At 45.9% G+C, this 12,405-nt stretch overlaps 1 protein-coding gene across 2 annotated transcripts in view; it reads left to right on the top strand.

Moving 5' to 3' along the window:
• Positions 1-1,905: 1,905 nt before the first annotated feature.
• EHMT2 (euchromatic histone lysine methyltransferase 2) overlaps positions 1,906-12,405 on the top strand; it is a 37,022-nt gene continuing 26,522 nt past the window's right edge. For both annotated transcript variants that reach the window (XM_066581064.1, XM_066581063.1), the window contains exons 1-6: positions 1,906-1,970; positions 3,979-4,051; positions 5,909-6,028; positions 6,120-6,316; positions 6,434-6,518; positions 7,372-7,442. In XM_066581064.1, the coding sequence (XP_066437161.1) occupies positions 1,950-1,970; positions 3,979-4,051; positions 5,909-6,028; positions 6,120-6,316; positions 6,434-6,518; positions 7,372-7,442 (567 nt within the window). In that variant the 5' untranslated portion in view covers positions 1,906-1,949. The remainder of the gene's footprint in view (positions 1,971-3,978; positions 4,052-5,908; positions 6,029-6,119; positions 6,317-6,433; positions 6,519-7,371; positions 7,443-12,405) is intronic.

Raw genomic sequence — 12,405 nt, 5'->3', positions numbered from 1 at the left:
GATAGCACAGAATTATGAAACCAATGTTTTTTAATGGTTTCCTTCACATTTGCGATGTTTTCACTCATGCGATGCGGAGTGAAAATAAATCGCGGCACGCTCTATCTTTCTGCGATGTGCATTTTTGTTATCTCCAATGTTTCCCTGTGGAGCCTCCTTTTTATTGCATCACAAAGCACAAAGTTTTTCGTGCGATGCAATGCGTTTTTAACATTTGAAACTCCTATTTTCTATTGCGATAAAAAAAACCTTACGAGAAAATCACAAGTGGCAGCCATGTTTTTGCAAGAAAAAGCATCGCTGACGCTCAGACATCTGATGAGCAAAATTGCGATTTTGCCTCGATTTTCTAGTGGCAAAATCGCGATCGCCAGTGTGAAGGAGCCCTAAGGCTAACTTTACACTGGTGAGTGCGATATGGCGCCATGAGTCTCGCCCTCATATTGTGCTCCCCACAGTGTGAATTCCCTGAGGATGTGAGGCGTTTTCATGTCAAAACAGCTTCACATCACTTTGGGGAAGTAGCAATCATCCAGCGCAGCGGCGGCGGATCGCAAAGTTTCTCCGATTGTTTTCGATGGGAGTCAATAGAAGGAAAGTAAATGACCCCCCTCAATGGAGGAGGTGGGATTTCCGCTGCTATAAATGACATGTATGCACATTTGCGCACCTCCTATAAACTTCGATGGGGACCCTTGAAGCACAAATGCGGACAAAAAAAAGGGCAGGCTGCGTTTTTTTCCGTGAACGCAAAAAAAGGACAAGTACAATCCCACTGAAATCAATGGGTTCAATTGTGTGCGCACAAATACACCCATGTGACGCCATCATTATAGAAGTGTGAATGCACACAGAAAGCGGTTACACACGGATGTATTTGTGTGCGCAATACACAGAGAGAAGAACCCATTGATTTCAATTGGTACCTCTGCATTTGCTTTTTCGACACATTTCGCGCGCGCAAAAAAAAAAAAAGGACCTGCACTATCTTTCTGCATATTTGTGCATAGAAGTCTATGTGAGGTGCGCAAACGTGCAATTCCATGACAAAGTGAACACATCTGGACATCGTTAGGCGAAATAGCTTTTTCAATCATGGTGGGGGAAGGGTCATGCGCCCATGTGAACATGCCCTGCGTGTGCATAAAAGTGCGGTAAAATGTGCAAAAGCGCTTTGTTCGCAGCTAAATTTTTGCAGGCAAGCAATTGCACTTGTGAGATGCCGCCCTCACTGGTCTGCTTTTAAATGAGCAAGCGCAGAGAGGTTAAAAGTTTTAAAAGTTCAATTAAAAAAAAAACAAACTGCGTTTGTTTCCTTCCGTTTTAATTCCATTTTGCTGTTTCATTTTTAAAAAGTGAAATGGAAAAAAAAGGCTGATACGAACAAGCCCTATTACTTTTTAACATTTCGCCTGCAAAAAACAATAAACTATTTAAATCCCCTGATAACAAAAAAAAGTACAAAAAATAAACGGTTGGCAATTAGCGAATGGTGATAAAAACAAATATGGCGGAATTGTTAATCATTTCTAGAGTGGAAATTAAAAAGTGCTGAAAACAAAGTTCCACACTGCAATATTGGTAGAAAAACACAAGACTGATGTAGAGGAGCAAAAAACTTATTTCAGTCCTTAAGGGGTGTCGATGGCAGCCTCAGCGGCATTGCCGTTTTAAGAATCCGTCCGACAGCGAGGCTTGGATACATTCTAACCAATGAGCTGAGGTCATGTGATCGTTGACACGCAAAATGTTTACAATGGGACGCGTTGTCCAATCGGAGAACAGCTGAGAGAACGTATTTCTCCATGGCAACGGAAGAGCCAATCAAAGACAGGATAGCTTTGTAGTATTTGGAGCCATCCCCCAGAATCTTAGCCGTCCAATCAGGTGAGAGAAGCGGCGGAAGTGAGGTCAGCGGGCAGACAGGAAGTGGTGTGTGCTGAGGAGCGATGGAGACGGCGGGAGAGAGAGTGAGATAAAAAAAAGGGGGGAACAGAAAGGGAACCGGTCTGGATGATATGAGGGCAGCTAGCGCCGGAGCCCGGCAGTGCGGGCGACGGGTGGGAATAGGAATGGGCGAGGGGAGAGTTTAAGACAAAGAGAGGTGAGGGAGGAGGGAGCAACAGGTGAGCCTGGGGGCAATAATGACCGGAGAATGTGGCGGCCGCGGGGACACAGCGCTGGCAGTGACCATGTGATCTGAAGTCGCTTTGGAACTACAGCTCCCAGCAGGCCTTGCAATGGCTTCCTGGGACTTGTAGTCCTCCAGCAGCTGTCAGGACAGATCAGGGACCTCCTTATTATTGGAGATCTTACGTGTACAAACATAGGCAGCCAGCATTCCTGAGGCCGGCGCCCACGGGCGTAAGATTGCCGCGTATTATATGGGCGCCATACGTGCGTGTGATACGCAGGCAATCAAATACATTCCCGTCCTAACAGCCCATCTTCATGGAAGTAAATAGAATTTTACTGAAACTCTGCTTGCTGTCAGTGAACGGTAACCTCCAGAGATTCATTACTGGAGACTTGCTACAATCATCTTTGGGCTGCAGCTGCTTGGATATCTTTCCTGTTCTGATTCTCTGCTACAGTGTGTCAGTGCAGAATGTGCTCGTTCACTGACAGCAAGCAGAAATCTTCTAAATGGTGAAGAAGTGAATTAGAAAATTCCTAAAAAAGCTGCCAATCCCCTCTAATGAGGCCCTCCAGCGAGCTGAGATGTGATCCACACGGAGGAGACTGAATGTGATCTTAGACTGCGCAGAAGTGTACAAGACCCTCCATGGAGAGCCGCCCCAGACAGCTGAGTGTGCCGTTGCCCGAGGGGCTACAAGCCCTTTTACATGGCCCAGTTACCGGGCACCAACAGTTGGACCCTGTAGAAGAGCCAACGATCAGCTGCTGAGCGCGTGAACACCATTCGTCAACTGGTCGCTGATTTTCAGCAAGCATTAAAATGCTGGCTGATGTTTCCCTGTGAGCAGCGTGATGGACAGTAGATCCACGGGGACTAATAGTCCTTTATCCTCAGAGCCGCGATTCTGAGCCTGTATAGACAAGAGCAAACGAGCGCCGACCAACTCGCTTGTTGATCAGCATTCACTTACATTGGGTTAAGAATCGGCGCATTTAAAAGGGCTTTAAGGCTTCACAGTCCTGGTAAAATCATGGAAGTACCATGAAGCCTTGGGGTACTTATATGGGCCGATAATTACGGGCGACTGCCTGTGTAAACGCAGGGTGAGGGAGCGAGAATCCCTCACTTGTTGTTGTTGCTCAGTCTATGAACGACCGCCTGTTTACTGTGAATGGAGGAGGGCGGCCGGGAGAGATCTCTGGTGTATCCACCTCCATTCAGTGAGCGATAATCACTCCTTTGTGGAAGCACAGGAGCGATGACCGCTGGTGGGCCCTAAAAGGGATATGCAGGCAGTGGCTGCTGGTACACATCGGGGTGAGAGCTGAAGTGTTGTTCCGACCCCTGTGTAGTTGCCGGAGCTCGTAATCGCGGTCATAGCCTTAATTGAAATCAATGGGAGTCACGTTTGTAATTGCAGGCGCAGTTGCCATTGATTTCAAAAAGGGCTGTGCTTACAATTTAAAAGCGCTGTCTGCTGCATCGGGGTCGGAGCAGTGCCTTACCTCCAACCCTGATGTGTCCCGCGGCCGCTGCCTGGATAACCCCTTTTAGGGTGAGAAAATGTAGCATGCAACCAACTTGCCATTCATGGTCATGTGCGACTAACTCTCCCCCTCAATAGAGCATTCTGAGGTTGCATTACAGTACCCCCATGACTTTGTAGTGATTCTTGCACACGATCAAGCCTTTGTGTTACTTTAACATACGTTGGAGGTTTGGGGTTCACTTACTATTTCTTGCTACTTTATACCTTGGCTCATACTTCTGAGTAGCGAGGAGCAGTAGACTTGTATTTGATCTTTGCCCTGACAGCTGTTGTTCTCTCTTCCATTCAGGCTCTGTCCACAAGGGAATCTGAGAGGGACACCCCGCATGAGAAGGATGCCATGGGACTGTCTAGCAGCCGGGGTAAGGGGAAGAGACGGACGATGGGCTGGTGATTCCTCACTGTATATCTGATCTGCCAGGATTAACGATAGAACAGATATGTGTCTGGATAAGGTCTGGCTTCTGACATTGCTGGGGTACGGTGCAGTACCCTAATCAGGGAGCTTGTGGTGTTGTGCCACCCCTATACATGCCATACATAGCTGCACTCTAGTCCTCCAGTGCAAGATTTACTCCCTTTCTTAGCTTTTGTGTCTGAACATAGCCTATGTCAGAAATCAGTGTGCAGATTTTTGCCTTGGATCCATATTGAAAGTTCCTGCGGATCCGCATGTAGATTGGCATCATTTAGTGGGGCTAACTCGCATTCTGAGGCAGATGCCACCTAATAAGTGAGATGTAGCTCTCTTCAGGTAGCCGGCTCAAGGTTGACTCAGCCAACCATCCTTCCGAAGTCTGTAAAATGAGTACCCAGCTTGTGGGGGGGTAAAGAGGACTGGCGAAGGCAATGGCAAACCAACCAGCAAAAACAGTCTGCCAAGAAAACGTCACAATGTAGGAGTCGGTCACGACTGTACTTTTTACCTATTGATGACTTATCATTAGCAGTTGATTGGTGGAGGCCCGCTGCTAAGCAACCCCAGCGATTAGCTGATCTCAGCCCCTGGGCTCATTGCAGCAGGGCTGGATATTTGCATTGGGGTCAGAGCCAGTAGTGCAATAGAAAGTGTAGCTCCCAATGATTCTCAGACACCTGATGATCCACTTGAATGACCTATCCTTAGGGTAGGTAATCAGTACTGCAAGGGGTTGAATGTCCAGAATAACTCTTTAATCATTCTGACAAGTTTTTCAATCTATTTTGTTTCCATTAGTGACCTTTTTTACTATCTCTGCTTGCTGCCAGGGAATGCTGCTGTTTTCTGTTGTAAAAACTTAAGTAGCACAAATCTTTCTTCGGCTCCAATGGTGTATTACAATGTCTCAGTCTAGGTAAAATGACAGAGGACTGGATATAATTGTATCAGTCAGTTGGGAAAAGTATAAAGTTTATTCAGCGTTTTAAGTCTCTGGATGTAAACGAGAATGTTTCCATTCACTGTCAGCTATCAGAGATCTTTGAAATGGTGAGGAGTTGAAGAGCAAAATATATTTTGAAATGTGCAGATTTTTAGTTGGATAACAAAGTGGCCCTGGGCAAACCAAGATGGCCACACCGCTTCTCCGACTACCAAAGCACACTGCTTTGACTGGTTAGCACTGATCATGTGAGCAATGCTGGCTCGCCAGCAAGTAGTGTCTAATGGCCCATTTACATGCAACGATTATCACTCAAAATTCGTTCAAACAAACAAATTTGAGCAATAATTGTGTAGTGTAAATGTAAAAGAATTCACGCCGTATTAATTCGTGAGTCGCTATCACTAACTTTCAGTCAGCATAAAAACTATCGCTGGATCGCTGGCTTCTCGTTCCAAGTAAGTGCTTCGCGCTCAAAAGGTGAAGCGCTTACCGAAAAGCCAGTGAGAACCCAACGATCCAGCAGCGAAGTCTGTCTAAACGCTCTTCACGAGTGCCAACGACCTTAGCGGTGACGCCAGCGCTCGTACAGTCATTTAGCCGACTGTCGTCCCGGGTAAAAGGGCCATTACACACTGTGCATTAGTATGCATCGTTAGTCTATCAGGTAGTCAGAGAGCGGTGCAGCCATCTTTGTTTGTTTGTCTAGGACTGGAGGGTCGCTTTAAGGTTTAGTTGCATAATAATGGATAAGCACCTTTACATTACGGCTTCATGAGCTGCTGGGAAAATCTACCTGAGGTCTATGTAGGTGATGCATGAGGACTTGAGCTGGTTCATGCAGTAATTTGTGTTTAGGTGATGCTGATGCTGAAGGGATCCAGGATGCGTCCTTGGGCAGTCTGACAGCTAAGGAGGACACAAGAGAGACTGAGAAGGAGAACCTCAAATTTTCACCACCTGCTCGAGGTCTGTCAGGTAATACAGTTTAACCTCTGTGGCCTGATTATTATAGATGGTATGACCGCACATAGAATTGGTTATAATTGTACATTCTTCTCCCTGGCAGGTCATGCATCCAAGTCCTTCCCAACACCTCCATCTTTGTCCTCTTCACCTGTTTCCAGCCGAGCAAAGATGTCTCTTACTGGGGCTGGAAAGATGCCCCACACCACGCAAACCCTGGCTATGCGATTGCTGAATATTAATCGGGATGGAGTGGACAAAGTGCACCGTGCAAGAAAGACCATCCCTCGGGTTGGCAGTGTAAGTGTCTTTCAGGGAAGGACCCTGTTTTGTTTTTTTTTTGTTGTGGATTTATGGTTCTTGAATTCAATGTTCTGGAGACACTGTGTATGTGATCTGTTCACTAATGGGTTCTAGGTACCAGGAGATGGAATGTTCATTATCGATGGAGAGAAGCAGAGTATGAGAAAAGACATCGAGATGGGGAACAGAAACAGTCCAGGTACAGTATAGCTGGAACTACGGGGGAGAACAGCCTAACATTACCAGGCTGCCCCGTTCTCACATCTTCCTAACTGAATAATAACAGGGCAGTTCTGAAGACGGATGCATCCATGTGTCTGTCCTCAGCTGGCGAGCAGCAAGGGTTCCCGCTTCCGACAGCGGGTTTTAGCACGCCCCATCATTGATGAGGTGCGCTAAACGCAGAAAATAGAGCAGACAGCGCCTTTGAAAATCAGAGCTGGAAACCGCCGCATTCGAGCACATGTCTGCTAGGCTCCATTGAAATCAATGGGAGCGTTATACCACAGCTTTCAAAACGCCGTGGTAATCGTAAAAAAATGGATTCATGTGAGAATGGCCTTAGACTTTTTTTTTTTTAAGTTTTTCAGTACATTATATGTTTACACTGAAAAATGCAACTTGTCCCATGAAAAACAAGCTCTCAGGTAGCTATGTTGATGGATAAATAAGAGTTGGGATTTTTTTTTTAAAGTGGGGAGGAAAAAATGAAAAAGGGGGGTATCTTTACAAGGTTAGATGCTGAGGCCTTTGTTAGGCACATCGTGTAAGGGATTAAGTGGCTAGGATTGAAGTTGCCTCCAATCCTGGCCATTGCAAGCAGTTGTCAGCTGTGAAGCACAGTCGACAGCTCAGCTCCTATACCCTCCCCATACACTTCTTTGCGTGATGTGACATATATGTTGAGAAGGAGCTAAAAGGGGTATTCATAGGTTTACATGCTACAAACCGAGTATCTTCAGTGGGTATACCATGCATGGAATGCAAAATACTGGCAAGACATCTAGCTTTGGAGCTGAGTGATCTTGGTCTCATCAAGTCTACTTTTTCAGATTCTACACAGAAAAGAACTAGTGCCTTGCATGAAGCTCATATGCTTGCTGCCATGTCAAAGGACTCTGAGGTAAGTGAACTAATAGTACAGGACCTTTGTGCATTAGGTGAGAAATAACAAGATTTTTGGTATAACTTCCCGTTAAATCTCTTTTTCGTCCTCTTCATTTGGGGACACAGCGGGACCTTGGGTATAGCTTCTGCCACTAGGAGGCGACACTAAGCATAAAGTGTGTTATTTTTCGTCTGTATCATTGAGGGACACAACAAAACCTTGGGACATTCCAGAGCAGTACCCAAGGGGGTGGAAAAATATAAAAAGCCGTAGGAGTAAAGGATCATAAACAGCCAATCGGGCCACCACAAGGCCGGTATGCAATGCAGAATGGCTGGGTCGAACGCATTCCAGCCGCCGGCCAACAAGTCTGTATGGAGGCCTACAGCCACGAATAACCTCCGCATGTCGGCGAAGCAGGTCACACAGTGGCAATATACACGGCCTATGGCGGCCATGATCCCAGGCTAAGAAATATAGATAAAGGACTGTTAGAAAAAAATGTCCCTGCGCTTCACGGTACTTTGGTGTGAGAATACGTTTATCCAAAGAGTGAAAGAAATGGCAGAGGAACAACACTTACTAAACAGGAGGGGGATATGATGCTCAGAAGCCCCCTCCTTGAAGTATAGACTCCAACGTCAAAGGGAAATACACTCGGGTCCGTGGAGATGTAATCTGGAATTTTAATGTAACAGGAAACGCGTTTCGGTGCTTACACATTAGCACCTTTTTCAAGCCAACATATAAAAACACATACATACGTTTATATTTATATAAAATAGGTAATACATTACATTCCATCCTGTACGGCGCCATATTGGAGGCGGAGCTGGTGACACCGGTGTACTGCGTCATCATAGAGGCGGAGCGAATAACGCCGCCATGCCACATCATCCTAGGAGTCACATGATGTGCAGCAGCTGCGTCATCAAAAAGGATCACATGACGCGTGGTGGTTACGTCATCGCGGGATCACGTGGGCATGCCATGCTCTTGTCAGACTATCAATTGGGTATACCATAGTTTCTTAATGGAGTCCATAATGTGTTCCACTGACCGTAAACGGGTTTGGTACATGCCCATATAAGGCGTGCCCCTGCATAATACTTAGTGTGGGCTACCATATATAATGATCAGTATTGTAAAAGCTTTAATGATTAAAATACAGTACAATGAAACAATAGGACAATCCTCTCACACTTGAGAAAAAACCTCCAGGGGATAGATAATACATTGCTCATTCATGTATGGCGTATAGTTCGAGCTGTCATGCATAAAAAAGACATTATAATTAGAATATAATACAAAGACCATTAGTAAAACGCATGTATTTAAATGACAATATCTAAAATCATAGTAAGAGATAGATTTCTTTAAATTTTTTTTCTAAAACCTCCTTTAAACCGTATGGGACCATTATCTTCATTTTATAAATCCAAAGCATCTCTTCTTTTAAGAAGGGATAACTGGCCTGATATGATTTTCTCCAATGGCGTAACTTTTAACCCTTTCCAATCCACTGTCTGACGTCTAAAGACATTCTGATTGAAGGCTGTACAGCTCCGATGTCAGAAAACATCCGGCAGGGTATTCTTACTGTAGATTACTGTCCGCTCTGTTGTTGGGGGCCTCTCCAGCATGTCACATACTGCAGTACTGGCTTTAGCCAGCAGATGGCGCCATTGTGTAATGGCAGAAAGAGAAAGCTCCCTAGGAAACCCTGAATCCAAAATTAGATTGAAACAGGTTAAGCCTGTAAAGTCTTTATCGTCTATCTGGAGGAAATGGCGGGAGACACTATTGTTTATGAATCCTTTTGCTATGTTGTTGCGGTGTTTATTTATACGGATCCGTAGTGGGTTAATGGCACGGCCGATGTAGCCTAGTCCACAGGGACATTCTAAAAAATAAATAACGTACTTAGTATTGCAATTCAGCATGGTTTTAATATAATGTATCTTATCCAGAGGGACTTGGATCTCTTTTTATCGTGGGCTGTAAGTGCACAGCACCTACATCTAGGTTTCCCACACTTATAAGATCCTCTTACTGTGGTTAGCAGGGTATTATTTCTAGTGATCCTATCTCTCTTTGTTCGGAATATTTTTATGGGGGCATGATGGTGCTACTTACTATCTCTCTCATCGTTTTGTTTTTCCGGAATGTTATTGTAGGTTTATTGACTAGGGAGTTCTGTAAGAAAGGATCTTCTTTTAAGATGTTCCAGTGAGTTTGAAGGATCTTCCGAGTTTTAGCATGTTGGGTGTTATACTTTGTTATAAACCTCGTTTGTTTCTCGTGGAGTCATTGCTCTTTCTGGCTGTTTTCATCTTTTTTTATTTTTGTTTTTGTGGTTATTCCTTCGCCTTTTCGTTTCAAGGCCTTTTCATAAGCTCATTCCACTAACTGATCCCAGGCTGTACTGCAGCGTGCTACGCAAGCTGTCCAACCGCGAATTACACAGAAAAACACCTGGTGGCAAAACACACAGTTCACCATAACCACCTGCCTTACGGTAACGTACACGGGACGCACATCCCAGACGACGCTGCAGAGGAAGATGCTGACTGCAAAGCGTCTAAAAAAAACAGTGGTCGCATGGTGGTTTTGACACATAGCCATGCGCCGGCAAAATGAAATGGTCGCTAGGCTGCAAAATCAACAACCGTGCAGCTAAGTTATATGACCACATGGCAAATCACATGGCCGTGCGGCAGAAAAAGGCACATGACTGCACTGCGACACGTGGCCGTGGCAAAAACAATGTCCGTGTGATGACACAGGTGCAATATAATGGCAGCGTGTCGATTCAAGGCAATAAGCCACGTGGCGAGGAGACCACCCACACATAAGCACTATGTGGTGGGAAGTTACATAGCCGCCCGGAGCCAAAATCAAATGAACATCTCAAAATAAATAAATGGCCACGTGGCACCGATGCCCCAATGTTTGCTACACAACGGTCGCTGCAGCCACGCGGCAGGACCATCTCCCAAGCACGGCGGCGATAACGTGCACCGGTATAAACACGTGACGGACACAGCTAGACAGGAGGCGGCTCCTGTTACAAGTTACCTAACTACTTACCTACTCTGCTGGTATGATGATCCTGGAAGATTCTCTCTCATTTCCAGCAGTGAAAACCTCATTTGCTCGCCGTCCTTTAGAGAGGATGGGAGTGCTGCGGGATGGGGACGCTTTGGCTGGCGGGTCACTATCAAGCTTTTTTTTTTTTTTTATAAAGTAGATGTGCCTCTTTTTTTCTTCTTGGAGGAGGGCAGACACTTGCCGTCTGCCCTCCTTGTGGGGAATATGGAGAGTCCTGCCTGCCCTGTGCCCACTTTCATGTGCTCCTGAAGGCCTTGACTGAAGAGGTCTGCCTCCTACAGACACTAAGCAAAAAACTGAGATGGCTGGATGCCGGCAGGAGGGGTATGGCTAGTAGGAGGACTTAAATGCACTTCATGCTTAGTGCCGCCTCCTAGTGGCAGAAGCTATACCCAAGATCTTGCGGTGTCCCCCAATAATACAGAAGAGAAAATTACATTTTGCCATCACCATGGTTTTCCCTAAAATGTAAATATCACACATGATCTAAGTTTGTCTAACCTTCTGTGCTGATTAATGTAATAGGGTCAGATCTTCATGACCTCTCCAAAGTGTTGCTTTTTTCTTGCTCACTTCATTGGAGAACACAGAGCATGGATATAGACGCTAAGAACAAAAAAAAGGTTAGCTCCTCATATGAAGGCTATACCTACAGGCACTGAGCTAATCCGTTTCAGCTTAGTGTCGGTAAGAAGCAGACATGGATCTAATATGAAGTTCAGTTTTAGCTTTTTTTTTTTTTTTTTTTTCTTCTCCTTTCTCCCCTTTTAGGTTGGGAAAGAGAAAGGCCTTTCTGTCTTCCCAACTAAATCATGTCAGACCCCAAAGAAGAGTGCTCACACCAAGGCTGGTACTTCAGGTTATTCATTTTGCCTGTACCATTTGCTATCGCACGTTTCCCTCAGGCCATGCTGGGGTCTAGTTGTTCCTCCTGCACCCAACACTCACTTCGCTACCTGCCTAAGAACTCCCTCTCTGGCCGGGGCAGTTGCACTCCTCCTCCTCCTGAATGGACCGTTGCCCTGTCCCACTTGGTAGCGGAGCTCACCAGGATGTCTGTCCATGGTAACAGGCGCGGAACTCCTTGCCTCACAGCTAACCTCCACTGGTCCTCTGTCCACCTCCCAGGGTGAGTCTGAGTGACTGTGAGAAAGTTCTCAATGTGGCGGAGCCCACAAGCGTCCTCTGGAGCATTTTCTTCCCACCCCTCCCCCGTCTCTTATCAGAGTTCTTAATGGTGCTGCCTACCACACAGGATCCCGCCTCTGATCACTTCCTGTCCCCAGACCACCAGCTCTCTTCGGGGGTGAACTGTCCCACTCTGAGTCCATTAATTCCGATTCTGACCCAGACAAGTCCACCAGAAACTAGGATATGGTCGACAGTCTTGAGGAGTCTCAGGATCACTAGAGAGATGCTCTCTTGGTTCAGTTGGATAACAACAAACCAAAGTCATGTCTCATTCCCTCGCAGCTCATATTTTTTAAAGAATGATGATCAACACATTATTTTCTCAAATCATTCTTCCAGAGGACACCTCGTCCACTGTCTCTGGACCTCCCCATCCACCTTTCCACTCAGGTGAGTCAAGCCCTTCTTTGATGGCTTTACTCTCCCTGATTCTTAAGGGTCGTTCCTTCCTCCCAGTCCACTGGCTGGTCATCGCCACGAATACCAGCCTTCTAGGCTGGGAGGAGTGTTACTGCATCATATGGTTCAAGGCCTCTGGACTCCTTTGGATTGCCGGCTACCAGCAATCAATTTTCTGAAGCTCAGGGCAATTTTTTTTAATCTTTCGACTCCTTCGCAGGTCATCCAGTTGGGGTCAGGACAGCTGAGGCTTACATTAATCTTCAGAGTGGCACAT

The sequence above is a fragment of the Eleutherodactylus coqui genome, chromosome 10, assembly GCF_035609145.1.
Source record: "Eleutherodactylus coqui strain aEleCoq1 chromosome 10, aEleCoq1.hap1, whole genome shotgun sequence".
NCBI classification, from domain to species: Eukaryota; Metazoa; Chordata; class Amphibia; order Anura; family Eleutherodactylidae; genus Eleutherodactylus; species Eleutherodactylus coqui.
This window is presented reverse-complemented; position numbering and strand designations above follow the sequence as displayed.